This window comes from Hippoglossus hippoglossus, chromosome 21 (assembly GCF_009819705.1).
Source record: "Hippoglossus hippoglossus isolate fHipHip1 chromosome 21, fHipHip1.pri, whole genome shotgun sequence".
Lineage (NCBI taxonomy): Eukaryota > Metazoa > Chordata > Actinopteri > Pleuronectiformes > Pleuronectidae > Hippoglossus > Hippoglossus hippoglossus.
The window spans coordinates 19,430,087-19,448,883 of record NC_047171.1 but is presented as its reverse complement, the minus strand read 5'-3'; the positions used below and the strand labels follow the sequence as shown (position 1 = coordinate 19,448,883).

The window sequence follows — 18,797 nt, the reverse complement described above, 5'->3', positions numbered from 1 at the left end:
TAAAGGTACCTTAAAGTAAGAGCAAACTCGATTAGGTACATTCAAATTGTTCTTAAAGGTTCAGTGTGTAGTATTTAGTGACATCTAGTGGTGAAGTTGGCAGCTGAAAACCCCTCACCTCACCCTCCTCTTCCAAACATGAAAGAGAACCTGTGGCAGTCTTCAGTTGTCATAAAAACTCAAAAGGAGTCTAGTTTGTCCAGTCTGGGCTATTGTGAAAAACATGCCGGCCTCAGTAGAAAGGACCCGCTCATGATGTAAATACCAATGCTGCATTCCAGATAACTCGGAAGTCAGATATTCCGACTTGAAATGTCCGAGTTAAGACTTCCAAGCGGTCAGTGCACGGTGATGGCACGACGTCAAATGTATACAAACATGTCTGACCATGAGAAGCTACAGTATTTACGTCTCCATGAGCGCCGCCATTGTTGTGTGACGTCAGACAACTGCTTCTCCGTGCAGCATACACATTTAAATATAAAGGGCTCAAGCTCGGGTAAAGAAAACAACAATTCGTACAATTTAGACGATTAAACACCAGTGAAAACATCACTAGGATTATTTTATATTCAATAGATTCCTTTTAGCTAAATCTTACACATTGAACCTTTAAGTCAAACAAACTCATCAGTTTATCCCTAATCTCATGAATGAAGGGGGGGTGCTTTGATTGACAGGTAGAGGGGGCAATAGGAAGCCGGTTTCAATTTTCATTGTGAAAAAAGGGTGTGGATGAGTGACGATATAAAAATAGCAGCGTTGTAAATATATTCCGCTGGTTTAAATCGTCTCTGACAGACGGCTCCTTCAGCCAATGACCGGCTTTGAAATACCCCAGTTTCATTTCTCCAGCCAATGGGGTTGAATTTGCATCCCTGCGTGGGCGGGACTTAGCGGTATCCAGTGGTCAGCTCCGGGCAACAGATGGCGGCGGCGGCGCGGAGGACATCCAGGAGGAGTCCGGAGCAGCGAACAGAGCCGGCGGCCTGATGAAGAACCAGAAGAAGCTTCACTCATCCGGAACTCTTTGAGGATTTCGGACCTACATTCCTGGATCTGCCTCTTTGCTTTTTCACCCCGGTTCCCCAGTGGAGGCCGCAGAAGCCTCGGGATAGATTTAGCGACACACCGGGGCCGTGTGCGAGACGGCGGCTGTGGATTTGTTTGGAAAGTGTCATAAAATGAATTATTTTGGATTTTTCTGGTTTTGAAGTAGCGACGTGTTTATTCTTGACAGTCGATTGTGTTTACGAGGACGGCAGAAGTGGATTTAATGTGGAGTAGAAGAAAGTTAACTAGTTAGCTAGCTTCAATGCTAGTTAGCTCCCTAGCAGCGAAACTCTTGCATGTCGAATGAATGAATGAACGAATTGGCGACCGCCTGCATTAAACTAGCCTCTGCTTCTTGTTCTTACACGAACTTATCTTGTATATCGACGGAAAGACGACACAAACAGGGAGAGCTACAGCCCTCACACCCTCAAATGGACAGGAATGCGATTCCCTGGAGTTGGACAGCGGCGATTTAGCTCCCAGAGATAGCGCAGCGCTAATACTGACCGGAGCCTGGTAATGCCTCTGAGGCTGGGGCAAGCTCGCTTTAGCTAGCTACACAGATTTGCACTACTTGGACTTGGCCGCAGCACAGAGAAGCCCACGCCCGGTTCGGAATGGGGAACACGGTGTCATGCTGCGTCTCTCCCGAGTCGAGCCCCAAGCTCCCGTCGAGACAACCGGCGGAGCGTCTGGAGGAGCTGCAGTCCAGCACCGAGGCGAGCGATGACAACACGGTGCCCTACCTGCAGCACATAAGCGACCGAGAGGTCCCCGATGGTAGGTGACGAGTGCACCGCTTCATTTGTGTTTGTTCTGTTTGTCTGTGGGACGGTGGTGATCCTTCATCCAGTCACTGGGAGAAGAGGGACCACGATATGAACAAGGATCTTCATGGGACTCCCAAACACGCACATCACTAATAAGAGGAATCCACACCACATGTGCAAACACACACCCTCATACTACTGTCACACAAAACTTCATTATAGTGGCCAAAGATTATATCACGATAATAATCAGTCTGTATCCATAATCATCAGGATGCATGTCACATTATCTAATAAGCTTGAAGACTGATTTTTGCTCCTGAGTGAAGTATGTGGTCTTAAACTCTTCTTCACGAGCAGAGAATGACAAATACTTGATAAACTGCAATACATTTTTACAAAGTAAGTGCATGAGGCAGATCAGTTGTGTTTTTACCTCCTCACTGTGTCCCACAATGCATGAGCAATACATTGATGGTTGACATTGTCTTACTGCCCAGCCCTTTAACAACACACAACTATTTTCATATTCAGTCTTTCACAGCTGAACGGACAATGCACACACACACTCGTAGAAAACTCTCTCCAGCTTTTGCCAAGTTGCGAGGTTGTTGTTCACTAGTTGTTCACTTCCATCCCACTGTCAGCAGAGCACTGAGGATGGTGAGGACATTCTTGGCATTCTGTAGCTGAGCACTATCATATTGATCACACTGGCTTCATATTACCCAGTCAGACATTAACAATGGCAACACACCACTCATCGTCTTGGCGCCACATTAACCATTCAGCCATTAGCAATAAAAACAATTCTTGCCGGTTCTTTCTAACCAACCTCAGTTTGTATTATCATTGCTCATCAGGGAGTGAAATCGTGGAGAAGTAGAGAGGGAAAGAGAAACTTCCTTAACCAAAACAAACAAACTGCATTTGAAATGTGCAGCTTGTTGACATGATATCTTAATTTCACCATGCCTACTATTAAAGAGTGCAAACATAGGGACCATTCGTGTCTGTTCTTTTTCCAACCTCACGTTTATTTTCAGATGGAGGAGACATCAAGTAGAATAGGAAAGAGATTTTTAACCAGATCAGACAGTTTCTTCTTACGAACTTATGTACCTAATCAAAAATAGCATTTTTCGCTTCAACTTCAACTTGATACCACCGTGCCCACTATTAGACTACAAGTTAAAATTTCATGCTGTGATCCAGGGCCCCAGTGTCCTCTCAGCCCCCATGGTGCCACTCCTCATTGACCCCCAAGCATGCTGTGCTCATTCCATTCATGTTGTTGTGGACTCTACAGTGTATGAGACCAGCTGTCGGTGGGGCGATGGTCAAAATAAGTCCAGCAGTCCTTTCTTCATTCCTCATGTCTCCTCTTGCTGTCCTCATGTCACAAATGCTGCCATCACCTAATCCCCTGTCTTTTATGTAATGTGCCGTCTGCACGGATTTGGATGAGAAACAATTCTCTAAGTCAAGGCTGGTGGATAATCCAGTGTTCTGTTTGTGTTACAGATAGAACTGCAGGGTCAAGCAATGCAATCAGTAAATTCACTTGATATCCCCAAGTAGTTGTCTTATAGATACCATTCTATTGTGCCCTCTGCAAGTAAAACCTTTTCAATTGCTGTTTGTTGAGTAGTTTTACCAGCCAGTTTTTTAACACATTTGACACAGGGAAAACTGCATTGTTTACTCCTACTTCTGACTTTTACAGCGATATGGTCTGTCCTCTTAGTGGCATGTCTGATCTGTGTCTGCCTATAACTTCCTCATCTTTCCATGGGCCGTATCATGTCACAGAACTGAGAGGGAAGCTGCTCACTCCAAGTCCCACATGAGGTACCTTTGTTGACATATTGTCAGTATAACGCACTGAAATAAACTTTGTTTTATAGAGTTGGCATTGGAGTCGAACCCTTCAGACCACGCCAGAGCGAGCACCATCTTCCTTAGCAAGTCTCAGACAGACGGTGAGCAATCTGAACATGACACTGTCTCAGCAGTGATTCACATGAACTGTCTTCCTTAAGAATAAGTGTGTTGGCAAGAAGAGCAAATGCACACATCTGCAACACATGATGTATGATCAAATATTATGACGTAATCCTGTACTGCGTGTTTTGATATTTGTGCAATTCTATTATTTTTAATCCGTGGCTCTGTTTTGTTGTTGTTACTAATGCAGGCTGTAGTGTTATAATGGTCATGACTTGCTTCACTGTGGAGCTTGATGAAGTTGGGAGTGTATCACACACCCATTGAAGCCACAAGCATCTCTAACAGTCAAGTCAATAATTGAACAGGTCCTTTTTCCTCAAAGACTGTTATAAAAGTCTTTATTTAACTGCAAGCAATCACCAAAACAAATCAACTGCAATAACGTGCTTCATCCGGACTTCTTTATAAGTAACCAGTTGTATAAAAACGAATCTCACTGAACATTTCTCTTCCTTTACAGTACGAGACAAGAGGAAAAGCAACCACATAAATCATATCAGTCATGTAAGTGTCAAAATCTTAATGTTGATCATAAATCAGATTGTTGATGATTATATCTATATTATCTCAAATGACCAGAAAGTGAGTTTACGCTGTAGATTAGCCAATTCAGGTTCATGACAGCAGTGAGTTTTATGAATGAATCGATACATATTGGATATTTTTTGCCTGTGTTTCAAGTTTCAGAATAAACTTCCATAGATCATATTAACGTTGTTCATATGGTTCAAATTGATTAAACAATTGTAAAACTCAGCAATAATCTTATCAACATCAAAACTGAAAACTAAATGGGGTTCTTTCTGTCTTTTTACCAAAGGAATAACAAAAACTTAGTATCATACATGACAAGTAGAAGCATAGTTGCTGCGCTAAGATGGTTATTGCATTCAATGTTCTTGGTTTCTTTTTATGGGTTTATCTGTGTATACTCACACATGCCACATCTGCTATATTTAATTCTCAAATATCTCTTCTGTTTAAAATTGTATTGCTTTTTGCAGGCATATCTTCAGATATGCATGCAGCTATTCAGACACCTGAAACCAGTCCTAAGAAATGCACCCATTGAAATAATTCCTGTCCCAAGTTGTTGATTGTGCAATATCAATGTCTCCAGGTATCTCCTGGTCTATTGTCAAAGAAATACAGCTCCTGCTCCACAATCTTCATTGACGACAGCACCGTCAGCCAGCCAAACCTTAAAAGCACAATCAAATGGTGAGAGAATTTCATACACACACACACATACGCATAACGCTGTTGTCCAAAAGTCACTAAGTTCACATGAGAAAATCCTGTTGCATCACAGTGTGGTAATCCTAAAGTATTACTTAGTGGATGCGTGACTAAAACAGATGTTCTTACGCCTAATTTAGGAAATTATTATAGAGAATCTGGATAATCACATTTCATCAGGATTATCTCGGAGTGGTTTCCTTGCTGAATGTGTGCAAGTTGTGTTACACCATAAGCTTGTACACACACAAGTACGATATAGTCCCTCTGAGCTGGTTTTTATTGAAGCTATAAAACATTTTCCTCTTTTTACTCCCTGTCTCCAGTGTCACATTAGCAATATACTACCACGTCAAAAACAGGTGATTTCACATCTTTAATATCATTTTTGTTACATAATATGTGTCAATTTATGTTGCTAAAACTGTTATGCGTTACAATTGTGTTAACAGATGCATTGTTTGTCGTTCAGGGACTCACACAGGTCACTGGACATCTTTGATGAGAAGTTGCACCCCTTATCAGTGAGTATGTTGAAGAAGTTACCACAAACACACACACGTTTGCTGCTCATCATTAGAGCAGAAAGTCATTCCCTCCAGTCGTCTTGATTCACCAAGTCATTTGTCTGTTACTTTGCTGATCCTTCCAACCAGAATCAGTAAGTCTAAGAAAAACTCAAGATGCTGTTGCAGTTTACTTCCTTGTTGACTTTTAACCTTCACACCTAGTAAACCACCTGACGCCACAATCAGAGATATGATGGCATGACGACTGGATGAATCTCCATAACAACCATGAGGCTTTTAGACTCCTTCGATCCTACTTTCTTCCCTCAGACGTGTCTGTGTTTTACCATTCTTTACAGAGAGAACCAGTGCCAGATGACTACGCCCATGTAGACCCCGAACACAAACTGATCTACCGCTTTGTCCGAACGCTCTTCAGTGCTGCACAGCTCACAGCAGAATGTGCCATCGTCACTCTGGTAAGTGGTCGTAAATGAGCTTAAAAGCAGTTTATTGGTACAAAGGAGAGGCACCTTTTAACAATGTTCTTGTCTGAAATGTATTGGATATTAATGCAACCCTGAAATTTAGTAAGATATTATGGGAATTTATTAAAGTGCACAGCAATGGTTCGAACACATGTATGCATGTGATGTTGGATTTACCGGTCAGCAGAGGGCAGTAAAGTCCCAAAAAACGGATACATGACAGATGAGTGTCTGTTTGATGATTAGATATCATTGTCTATTTCAGAGTGACATGGCCAAAATATTATCTGTTTTTGGATACTGCTTAATATTGATAATTATCTGTATATATATTTAATGTGGAAGGTATCACATTCAGTGTGTTTGTTATACCGCAAGGATACAACACCATGTAAAGTTCAATCGCTAAATACTGTTAAAAGGTGAGGCTGCAATACTGTTAAATTTATGTGTTTCTAATAAAGACGTGTTGTGTGTTTGGCATTTTTTCAATGTTCCTCTTCCACAAGGTGTACTTGGAGCGGCTGCTGACCTACGCTGAGCTGGATATCTGCCCCGCCAACTGGAAGCGAATCATCCTGGGAGCCATCTTGTTGGCCTCCAAAGTCTGGGATGACCAGGCTGTGTGGAATGTCGACTACTGCCAGATCCTTAAAGACATCACTGTGGAGGACATGTGAGTTGTTGTTTTGAGTTTGGGTTGTAGCTGGTTGTTACAAGATTAGTTTTAAACTAGCATCAGTGAGCAGGAGAGAATTTCTTCCCGCAGATTGTCACACAACGCAGGGTTCTGACTTCATTGTTCCAGAAGAAGAGATCCCCCTTTTTTTCCAGGAACATAAATATAAATTCAGCAGGTTTTTATAAAGATCAGTTTTATGTGTGAGTGATTAGAAAACATCAGAGGAGCAGAATTTCCTGTTGATCTGCGCGGATTAATGCACCTCAGTGCAGAGGTGCTGCTAAGGGGGGCCAGGCGGGAGCACCTTGATGCAGTAAAGGCTGTAATCAGAGTTTGTAAACTGAATCAATGTCAAATCAGTGTGGAGAGAACTGACCACTATCATAGACTTACTGCTGTAGTCAGATTTTTTTATTGAAAACATTATTTTGTAAATTACAGCACACTTGTCATAACAGTAACAGTCTATAATACTTTTGAAGCACTTTCTAAATAAAGAGAGTTCATATTTGTGTGACTGATTATTTGATGAAAAAGCAGCCATGTGCAGTGATATAGAAAACTGAGGATGTGATACATTGAAATGCATCATTTGAATCGTGAGGCAAGTGAAGATGCACAACTCAACCTAAAAGATGTGCTGGTTCTGTTGCATGGACGCTGTTTTGGTTAGAATCATGTCAAACAGTATGGCGTCTACGAATGAGAGCCAGTCGAGTGCTCAAAAAAAAAAAAACCTTTTGCTTTGGACACACCACATGGTAAAGAATCAAAAAGATGTATGGAAGAAACGTCTCCCGCAGCAACTTGTATCAAAACTCGGAACATACAGAAACCTTCACATGTTCCACCTTTACTGGGAACATGTTGGGATCCACCAGTGAGAGGATGTGGTTAGGAACATCATTGAGACTCCTTCACTGACACCACAACCCAGATCCCTTTTGTAGTGATTGGATAGACATGGCTAAGCTTTGTATTTTGTTGGGCTTGTTGGCCGCTGTGAGTTTTTGGTTTTCAGATCTCCAGTTATTTTAGGTGTATATAAATAAATGGATTCCTAACAAATAAAACAGAGCTCTGAGACGGCATATTCGTCCCAAATAGAAGAAACATAACAACAAAGATGCACTTGAAGCAGACAGAGAAAGAGAAGTGCTGGAACAGATGGAAGCTGCAGCTTCTTTTCTGTCACTTGGTATATAATCCTGTGAAGAGGCCAGGGGCTGCACTTGGAGCAGCCAGGCTTTATTTCCTACAATTGCTCTTTCTCTCTCTCTCTCTCTCTCTCTCTCTCTCTCTCTCTCTCTCTCTCTCTCTCTCTCTCTCTCTCTCTCTCTCTCTCTCTCTCTCTCTCTCTCTCTCTCTCTCTCTCTCTCTCTCTCTCTCTCTCTCTCTCTCTCTCTCTCTCTCTCTCTCTCTCTCTCTCTCTCTCTCTCTCTCTCTCTCTCTCTCTCTCTCTCTCTCTCTCTCTCTCTCTCTCTCTCTCTCTCTCTCTCTCTCTCTCTCTCTCTCTCTCTCTCTCTCTCTCTCTGTGTGTGTGTGTGTGTGTGTGTGTGTGTGTGTGTGTGTGTGTGTGTGTGTGTGTGTGTAAAAGAGGTTGGAAGTGCCTCCTTGTTGTTTTGTGATTTGGAAAGGTGCGTGCACTGCCTGCATGTGTGTGTTCTCTGTCCGAGAGCCCCCATCTCTCTCTCTCTCTCTCTCTCTGTGACTCTCTCTTTCCTCTCATACCGCATCATGTCTGACCTACACTCTCTCTCTCCGCTCTGTTTGCATCGCTGCCATTGAAGTGTCTTTGTGAGGCGTGCTCGGGTCTGGATGAAGGGAGGGATGGGAGGAAGAGTAGAGAGAGAGACAGAGAGAGAAATGGAGGGGAGGGTCTCAAGTGCTCTCACTCCTTGTACATAATGGCCCAGGCTCTCGCCCACTCCATTAGTTGCCCTGGGAGACCAGACATCACACACACACTCACGCTCGCTCACACACACACCACCTTTGCTGACCAACAAAGCATCCCGGATGCTGTCTCCTTGGCGACCACCTCCCTCAGCTCTTCTCATTGCTGTGATGATGATGAGGAGGAGAATGTCGGAGCTTGTAGTCAGGAAAAGACGAGCTGTGATACTCCAGCAGGGTGTTTGCAGAGACATGTCTGATTACCTGCGAGTTTCAATGTGTGTGCGAGAACTTAGTCAAATAAATGACATAGAAGTTTGTAAGGAGATACGTTTTGTGTTCCAGTTTTAGAGTACGACCATTTCTTCACTAAAATCGTATCTTTTCTGCTGCTCAGATCAACAAGGACCAAACCACTAAAGAAAAATATAATGAAAAAAAAATATACAAATAGTTGTCTTCTATTCAAAAGCTGTCCTCAGTTCCCATCTGTATTCTGGCTGATCAAAATCCAAACACAAATCCACGTCCCCCTTTTTTCCACCTCCTCTGACATGATGCCGTTTTGATCTATTAAGATTCAACAGGATCTCATGAGATTTTAAATGTAATTTATTTTGTGATCATCACTTGTGATCGTAGTTTTGACTATTGATCTTATTAACAGTGGCTTTTCTTCAAAAGAATGGTTGCAGAACATTTCTATGATTTGTTAATAGAGTCATCATAACTCATGATTTAAACTTCAACTAAAAAGTAATTTTACAATATATTAGGCATCCGTGTTTCAGTTAGAAGTGGTTTGCATGCTTTTGGATCTTGCTTGATCAATACACTGTCTCTGAGATCAGCACTTTCACATCCATTCATGCATTAATACATTTCTAGGTTTCTAATTTTCATTTTCACTGCCTTGTTGGAGTTATGCGCTCGTAGTGCCACTCTAGTTGCAATTGTGTTCATTCTCATCATCACAAGATTATTCATTCCCAAATTTGTAAAATTTGAACGTATGTATTACTGTAGTTATTGTGTATATTTTTGTTGAATGTTTACCTAATCCATCATGTATCTGTTCACACTGTCCTCAGGTCTCTTACATATTTATATTTGGCATCTTCTGTCCTCTGTTGTACTTTCAGCTTCAGAGTTAAGAGTGATCAGAACCTCTTTGCTCTTTGTCTTTGTCTGTATTAACCCTCCGTTGTCTTTTCCCAGGAATGAGATGGAGCGTCACTTCCTGGAGCTTCTCCAGTTCAATATCAATGTGCCAGCCAGTGTCTATGCCAAGTACTACTTTGATCTGCGGCAGCTGGCTGATGACAACAACCTCAACTTCCCTCTGGAGCCTCTGAACAACCAGCGTGCCCAGAAACTAGAGGTGAGCTGCTCTCCTCAGACCTCGACCAGTAACTTCTGGTCTTTGAGGTTGTCTAACTATGATTTATTTGTAATATTTAACTTTCTGCACTTTTATTGTGTTCTGCCTCTGACCTCAGGCTACATCCACACTACTATGTTTTATTTTTTAAATCCGTCACTGTTGTTGCATTTATGTCTGCCCTTGAGGCTTGACACACGAGTCTTTGAGCACCTAAAAGGGAGAACTTGATTACCAGCAGTGAATGCAAAGTTAAAAAATGTTCTTACATATTCAAGGAGAACTTACCGATTACCTTGTTTTGTGTGTTTTTCTGCCCAGGCCATTTCAAGACTATGTGAGGACAAGTACAAAGACCTGAGCCGAGCAGTGATAAGACGATCCTTCAGCGCTGACAACCTGATAGGTATACAACGCTCCAACGCTGTGCTGTCATAGGCCACACTGCTGCCATCTGCCCTCTCCCAAAGCCTAGCTAACCCACAGTACCCCCCCCAAACATGGCTGCCTCACGGGGTTGACGCAGCCACACCAGGCAGTATTCAGGCTTACCATGCTACAGTGTGACCTGACTCAACAGAAATTTACATCACAGCTGTAGAGCTGCATGATTGTGAAACCTGAAACTATTGTTTTTACAATTTTTTTCTTTATTTATTTCTCAACTGGCCCTTATTTCCCTGAGGACGTGTATTAGAACTGGCTCTGGTGCAGTCGATCACTAAGGAGTAGTCTTGGGAATTGTCATTAAGATTTAATTCTTGCAAAAATATTTCAACATAGCCTTGAAGATTAGATTGGTGTTAGACGATATTTTTTATGATTCTCCAAATCCCATTAAAATAAAACCACTGTTGTGCAAGTCAGTCTAAAAACGTTCTGACTCTTAACTATCTGTAGCAGTTAAGACAGTTGGTTTGTTCTGTTATTGGAGAACAAAGACATGAGATATCACACGGTTATTTTGAGGTCAGTTTATTCCTGTTTTTTTTGTGGGATTTGTGGACGAGAAAAGAAACCATACAACATCACCAAAATAAATATTTGAATAGGCACAACAAATTCAAAATACTAGGGCTGGGCGATACGGGCAAAAATAGTATCTAGATTATCTAGAAAACATTTAGATATAAATAATTATCACAATATTTATTACATTATTATTTTCTGTAAAGTGAGACAGATTTTTGATCATGAGTGGAGGTTGTGGTTTTAAACTCTTCTTTATGAGCAGAGAATTATAAACACGTGATAAATCTGAGGTAGAACATTAAAATAAAATTAAGTAGTATACCTCCTTGCATAAGCAATATATTGGACTTTGGTTATATTTCTATTCATGCTAATTGTATTATGATGATTATTGTAGTTATATCACCCAGCCCTAAAAATGTTCCTTCTTGTAAATTAGAAATCAAACCAAAAGAAATTGAGAGTGTAAATCAAACGTGTTTACTGTTGATACCAGTGGTGTTGCATCCTGTCTGAGTAAATTATCTACCTATTTGGATTTAGCATAGAGCATGTCTCAAATGAGAAGTATTAAAGTATAAATATTCTACAGCAGCTGTCTGAAGTCAGCACAACTTCAGTCGACGGTCGTGTGTGTGTGTGTGTCAGGTGCCAATCTGGGATCAGCTTCACTTTGGAGATAAACTCTACATGTGGTCAAACTGGACACATTTTACAGATTCTGAATCAGTTCTACTACAGACTGGCTCCATGTAGCAGCTTAAACATAATGTAGGTTGGGTCCACACTGTCCAGGCTCAGTATTGTGCCCCTCAAATCCTGCCTCCCCCTCAAGGAGGCGCTCTACAGATCACCAAGCCCTGTGCTTGTCCCAGACCCTGACCAGAGCTTATGAACGAACTACATAGATGAGGGGGAAAAGAGACTGATGGACACCCCCCTCCTTTTTGCTTACTATGTAGGCCACTAGCTGTGAAATTTGTCTTGTTTTTAATTGAAAAGAAAAACATTTGCAGATGGAGTATTTTAAATAAACACTAATCATGTAACAAAGATGTGTTGTGTTAATTGCAAACTGTTGTGTTTTGTGTGTATGATCGGTGTGTGTGTGTTAGTGTTCGACTTGCCGTGCTGTCGTAGCACAAAGCTGATTTATTTGTACAACCAGTGTACGACGCGTCCCAGCTGCAGCAGCCTCACCTGGAACAAAGAGCGTTGACACCCTAAGGTCAAAAATGATGGTTGGTGAGAAAATAAAGGGTACTCTGAGTCAAACCGTCACCAAGTCCAGCAGTCGCCTTAAATTAAATCAAGCTGCACCAAATATCACACAAAGATATCAGTCCCCTGAATGTGACCGATTTCCCAATGTTAAAGAAAGTCCTTACTACTATTAATACCTTTGTGAATGAATGCATTGGATTCTGGTCTATGAGGCGACAATCAGAGAGCGGTTTTAAGATGGAGGACGATGGTACGAGCCGGCGACTTCTAGTGTGATCTCACCTCGTGACAGAACAGACATCACATTCAGTTTGTCTGCATGAAGCAGGTCAGACGACATGTTTCAATGGGCTTACATTTTTTAAATGAGAATGTTAAAGAAGGATCTTATTTTTTTTTTACAGAGGTGGCTAAATGATTTCAATACAGATAAGTTGTCATGTTAAAACCATTAAGCAAACCTAACAGTTTTAATATGTGGAGAATACAAGGTGAATTCAATGTTTCCATGGATATTAAACTCTTGAGTCAAGTTACGTTTCACAAATACAATTTTAAAAAATATATATATATATATACATACATACATACATACATACATACATACACTCACCGGCCACTTTATTAGGCACACCTGTTCAATTGCTTGTTAACACAAATAGTTAATCAGCCAATCACATGGCAGCAAGTCAATGCATTTAGGCATCTAGACGTGGTGAAGACGACTTGCTGAAGTTCAAACCGAGCATCAGAATGGGGAAGAAAGGGGATTTAAGTGACTTTGAACGTGGCATGGTTGTTGGTGCCAGACTGGCTCGTCTGAGTATTTCAAAAACTGCTGATCTACTGTGATTTTCACGCACAACCATCTCTAGGGTTTACAGAGAATGGTCTGAAAAAGAGAAAATATCCAGTGAGCGGCAGTTGTGTGGACGAAAATGCCTTGTTGATGTCAGAGGAGAATGGGCAGAGTGGTTTGAGATGATAGAAAGGCAACAGTAACTCAAATAACCACTCGTTACAACCAAGGTATGCAGAAGACCATCTCTGAACGCACAACACGTCGAACCTTGAAGCAGATGGGCTGCAGCAGCAGAAGACCACACCGGGTGCCACTCCTGTCAGCTAAGAACAGGAAACTGAGGCTACAATTTGCACAGGCTCACCAAAATTGGACAATAGAAGATTGGAAAAACGTTGCCTGGTCTGATGAGTCTCGATTTCAGCTGCGACATTCAGATGGTAGGGTCAGAATTTGGCGTAAACAACATGAAAGCATGGATCCATCCTGCCTTGTATCCATCCTGTCTTGTATCAGCGGTTCAGGTGGTGTAATGGTGTGGGGGATATTTTCTTGGCACACTTTGGGCCCCTTAGTACCAATTGAACATCGTTTAAACGCCACGCCTTGTTGAATCTATGCTACGAAGAATTAAGGCAAAAGGGGGTCCAACCCGGTACTAGCAAGGTGTACCTAATAAAGTGGCCGGTGAGTGTATATATATACATGTGTTCTACTGTTTTCTTCTAATCGCTTTTAAGCATAAATTAAAATAGAGGTTGACCAACTGCTGCACACATCTTTATTCTTGCACACCTGAGGGAAAAACTGCTCTCTGCCCTTCGGTAAAAACAAAACTCATTTTATTTGGCACATACAGACACACACACGTTTATGAGACATAAACTAGAGATCGACTCACTTTTAATTCCACAATATGAATCAAAATCTACAACATTTTAAAATCTTTTAAAGAGTTTATCTCGGTGTGAAAAACAGATTTACACTTCAACAAACAAACAAACCTAAATGTCGGTTTTTACCGACATTTATCATCATACATCATCACTCTCATAATCGCATTCACTCAAATCAGACTAATAAATTAGACATTTTCTAACACGTGGACACAGTAGTTAACACAACTGGCCAACAACACTGACGTCACAACACATCACCGCAGGAGGAAGGAGGCAGGAAACAAACTGATGATTAAATAAACTTTAAAAACACCTAAGTTTAATTAGTTATTTTTTAGTTATTTTATCAATAAATTCTGTTTTGTAATGTGACTGTTTACAGTGATCTCTGTGGGACAGCTTCACTTTCTGTAGTTTCTTCCAGTTGCAGGTTGATTTGTTTCAGTTCATTTGTACACTCACAAAACGTGACCTCTGACCTCTGAGAGAAGACGTGAGGCTCCTTCACATTATACGACAGCATACAGCTTTGTTGGAAACTGATAAGAGCTTTGCTGGCTTGTAAAAGTCTCCAGAAATGAACATGATGAAATGAAATTGCTTTTTCAGAACAAAAAAAAAGAATTATTGTACAATGTTTTGAAACTAAAGCAAAATCTAACTGAAACTTATATAGAAATAACTTTTATAATTGGTCGATTATCGAACCCGTCTGTGGTTAAGTTATCTATTAGTTGAGTTATTGTGTCAAAAATCGATCAACGTGTGAATTTTTCGTCTGTTCAGAGTCTGTGACATGAAATCATTAGAAAAACAGAGCAACGGTTCTCAAGATGAGGTCCAGGGACCTCGAGGAGGACGCTGAGGACACCAGAGAATCCACAGCAGAAATTATTTTTAAAATGTTGATTATGTCTAAGAAAATTAATCCAATTGTGGATTTTGTTGTCTCCACTATTTTTATATTTCATACTTGAGGATCTCTGGCCTCATGTAATTCTAGTGAGGTCCATGTTTGAGTCCCTGGTGTGATCAGTTCCTCTGTCAACCAGCAGGTGGGGCTAAAGGCCAAGGGCAGTTTCACCCTGTTCTTTTACATGTCATTGACTAAACTAATTCACTCTTCAGAAACTGGAGTCGTCCATAAGTGACTCTAAAGTCTGAGAAAAAACTTTTCAGTTTGTAATAGTACAAAAACACTCGACGTCAAACTCAAACACTGATATGTACAAATTTATACACACTTCAAATCAGATGAGATTCGTTTCCCTGGTGTCTCACTCTTGACTTGTGGCAGTGACATTGGTTGTTTACTAACTAATCATCACACTATACAACTAATTTTCTCATTTTTTTACATCAAATTTATACAATATTTACATAAATAAATATGTTTTTCTCTCTCAGTGCTCAGGATAAACAAACAGGAAGAAGAACGTTTGATCCCATCGAGGATCCTTGTGTCTCTGACTGAACAATTAAATGACGTTTTCCAGCTCTTTAAAGCAGTTCAATTGTTTGATTCAGTTTTTTCAAATACATTTATATTTTTTCAAGTTACATTTTCTATGATTCAGGTTATTTGTTTATTTTTTCCGTTTTTTAATTTGAGCTGATAATCAGAGTCACAGTCCTGCAGATGTGTGTCCACATCTCGTTCTGGAGTGTTTGGATTGTGTGTTTCTAAGTGTCCACACAGGAAACTGTTCAGTGTGTATATGAACATAACAATAATAATAATAAGTCCAGCCAGTTCATATATGAGAGGGAGCAGCTTTGTGATAGATCCCTGATGTCAGCCCAGTTCCAGTGTGTCCAGTTAAAGCAGTACTGGCCTCACTGTACATGGAGGGTGGAGCCGTGGCCTTCTGCAGCCAGCAGGGGCAGCATCGAGCCACAAACCTCCTCCAGGACTCCAGGGTTTTTCCTGACCAAATCCACACTCCTGAGGTGATGCCCACCACCAAGCACATGAAGTACTTGAGCATGAAGACGGCGTAGTCCGGACCAAGGCCCGAGCGCTGGCGCTCAGTCAGGCAGGAGCAGGCCAAGGCTCGCTCCCAGCCGGGCCTGTAGTGCTGCTCGTAGACCAGGCAGGCCACCACGATGGTGGCTGGGACGGTGTAGAGCACCGTGAAGAGCCCAATGCGGATCATCAGCCGCTCCAGTTTGTCCGTCTTGGTGCCACCTTGCTTGATGATGCTTCTGATGCGGAAGAGAGAAACAAAACCTGCGAGCAAGAACAGAGAACCAGTGAAGAGGTAAACCACCAGAGGAGCAAGTACGAATCCCCTGAGGTTCTCCAGACTCTGGTTCCCCACGTAGCAGATCCCAGCCACAGGGTCCCCATCCACAGAGCTGAGGGCCAGGACCACGATGGTCTTGACGCTGGGGATGAGCCAAGCGGCGAGGTGGAAGTACTGAGAGTATCCAGCAATGGCCTCGCTGCCCCACTTCATCCCTGCAGCCAGGAACCAGGTGAAGGACAACACCACCCACCAGATGGAACTGGCCATGCCGAAGAAGTACACCAACAAGAAGACCAGGGTGCAGAGAGCCGGGCCTGTGGTGTCGTAGAGGATGTGCAGCTGGTCTCCACCACCAGCACCGCTGCTGGCACCACAGGCCACCCGCTCATGACCTGCCACCAGGCGGATGATATAACCCAAGGAGACGAAGAGGTAGCAGGCAGCCAGGAAGATGATGGGCCTCTCTGGGTACTTGAAGCGCTCCATGTCAATGAGGAAGGTGGCCACAGTGGTCAAGGTGGAGACGAAGCACAGCACCGACCAGAGGCCCACCCAGAAGCTGGTGAAGGCCCGTTCATCAGCTGAGAAGTAGTGCTGGTGGCAGGGCTGGGCACAGTTGGGCAGGGGCCCGGTCTGCACCCGGCCGTACAGGGCGTGGGACTCCCTCTTGATGGGGACCAGGGGGTCTCTGCAGCGGCACTCCCTGTCACACTTAGGGGGGCTCGGGGGTCTGGTCCGGCCTTTAGGGGTGGGTTTGGGGAACGGGGGAGCCAGTGTGGTGGTCTCGCTGCTGTTCTGGTCCATGCACAGGGTCTCGTCCCCCAGCTGAGGCAGCCGCTCGCAGCTCATCCTCTCGGGCCACTCGAAGCCGTACTGGCTCATGAGCGGGGAGCAGCCGCGCTTGGCCCGCTCGCACACGGAGCGGCAGGGCGGCAGCGGCTTGCGGTAGTCCGGCAGACAGATGGGGGTGTACATGCTGCACAGGAAGAAGAGCAGGTCCGGGGAGCAGTGGATGCGCACCAGGGGCCAGAACTGGTGCACCTCCAGGCCCACCTCCTCCTGGGTGTCGTGGTTGAACTGGTTGGGCATGTAGGTCAGGTTGTAGACGATGCCCTTGCACATGGGCACCGTGATGGGCTCGCACACCAGGTCCTTGGAGGCTGCGGAGGTGAGACCCGCACCACGGAGGAGCAGCAGGAGAGAAAACACGAGGGGCCGCGGGAGCACCGGGCTGCGTGGCGCGCACCTCCCCATGAGTGCCATGGGGGAAAACAACATTCTATTAAACTATTAATCTAAACTAATTGAGAGGATAAAAGTAATAAAAGTGAAGGAAAAGTTGGATTTAACTCATGATTTCATCTCTGAAGCCTGAAAGAAATCTTCGCCCTCATGCGTCTCTATGATTTAAACAAGTTCCGCGTCTGTGGGTCAATCCACTGTGTCCCTGCAGCTCCACCACCGAGCTGTCAGTCATTCACCAGAGCTGCAGCAATCATTGTGGAGAAAGTTCATCTCCGCTGGTCACGATCCAATCACTTTAACAGCCCTGGAACCTTTTCACCGGGACTGTTTGTCCCCTGCGGCTCCTCCACGCAAGAAAAAGTCGCATCGTGAGACTTAAAACAAGTGAAAATGAGACCAAATGAGTCCAGGAAAGTTTGAGAAACTAAAAGTCACAATTCAAATCTTCAAGGAGGTAAATAAAAGTCCACGAACTAAAAGTCTCCGGTCAGTCCGTCTGGAACCTGGTGCGTAAAAACGCAGCTGGACGCGTCCTCTCCGGGTTTATTCCCTCAGGAACATGGAAACAGGCTGAAAACACGTTTGATTTTTTTTCTTCATAAAGTTACACATGTGTTTTCTCTGCTGCTACGACAACCCGATGATAATCCACAGTTTCCTTCAGGGGGAGAAAGAATCGGAAGCTCCCGGTGTTTGACAGAGCTGCAGCTTCTCGGAGCCTCAGGACGAAATAAAGTCTGAGTGAAGCTGCAGATTCCCATCACACTGAGGGAGGCGTTCATAGGCGGTGGGAAATATTACAACTCCAACATGAGTAAGTGTGAGGATGAAAATCAGGATTAATATTACAGGCCCCCATTTGATGGAAGAGGGGGATTTACAATTAAACAAACTGACGGTTTTTCCATTAAAATTACAATATGATTCAAAAAGATTCAATGCAACGTTATTAATCCTGAAGGCAATTTAGACCAAAAAGACAAGATACAGACGTGCGACTTACAAACATCCACTAAAACAATAACACAATAAATCACCATATAATAATCATAAACTTTATTCATTCAGCACCTTTTAAAACAGTTACAATGTGTTTTACAAGTTAAAAATTAAAAACTGAAGGAAAACAATAATAAACTATTTAAGAAGTACAAAGATAAACAAGATTAAAATAGATGTAAGATCAAAAAAGAATATAAAATAAGTGCTCAGTAAATGAGAATTTTCTTTAAAAATAACACATCTTAGACATTATGAATAGTTAGTCAGATACTGTTTTTCACTTGGTTTAATTATTCATTACCAGTCGTTAGCTCTTTTGTCAAAGACTATATTAAACCTGTGTCGACTCTAATGGGCTTTATAAAAGGCACAG

The 18,797-nt window shown here is 42.7% G+C and overlaps 2 protein-coding genes across 2 annotated transcripts; one reads left to right on the top strand and one right to left on the bottom strand.

The window, feature by feature from the left end:
- Positions 1-891: 891 nt before the first annotated feature.
- On the top strand, positions 892-12,056 carry ccnyl1 (cyclin Y-like 1). Its single transcript, XM_034574610.1, has 11 exons — positions 892-1,836; positions 3,734-3,808; positions 4,297-4,340; positions 4,957-5,057; positions 5,402-5,437; positions 5,548-5,599; positions 5,944-6,063; positions 6,582-6,748; positions 9,869-10,031; positions 10,353-10,472; positions 10,529-12,056. Exons 1-10 carry the CDS (start codon positions 1,674-1,676, stop codon positions 10,467-10,469), a joined length of 1,038 nt encoding a protein of 345 aa, XP_034430501.1. The 5' UTR covers positions 892-1,673; the 3' UTR covers positions 10,470-10,472; positions 10,529-12,056.
- Positions 12,057-15,145: 3,089 nt separating this feature from the next.
- On the bottom strand, positions 15,146-18,135 carry fzd5 (frizzled class receptor 5). Its single transcript, XM_034574264.1, has one exon. The coding sequence runs from the start codon at positions 17,453-17,455 to the stop codon at positions 15,683-15,685; it is 1,773 nt and encodes a 590-aa protein (XP_034430155.1). The 5' UTR covers positions 17,456-18,135; the 3' UTR covers positions 15,146-15,682.
- Positions 18,136-18,797: the final 662 nt, after the last annotated feature.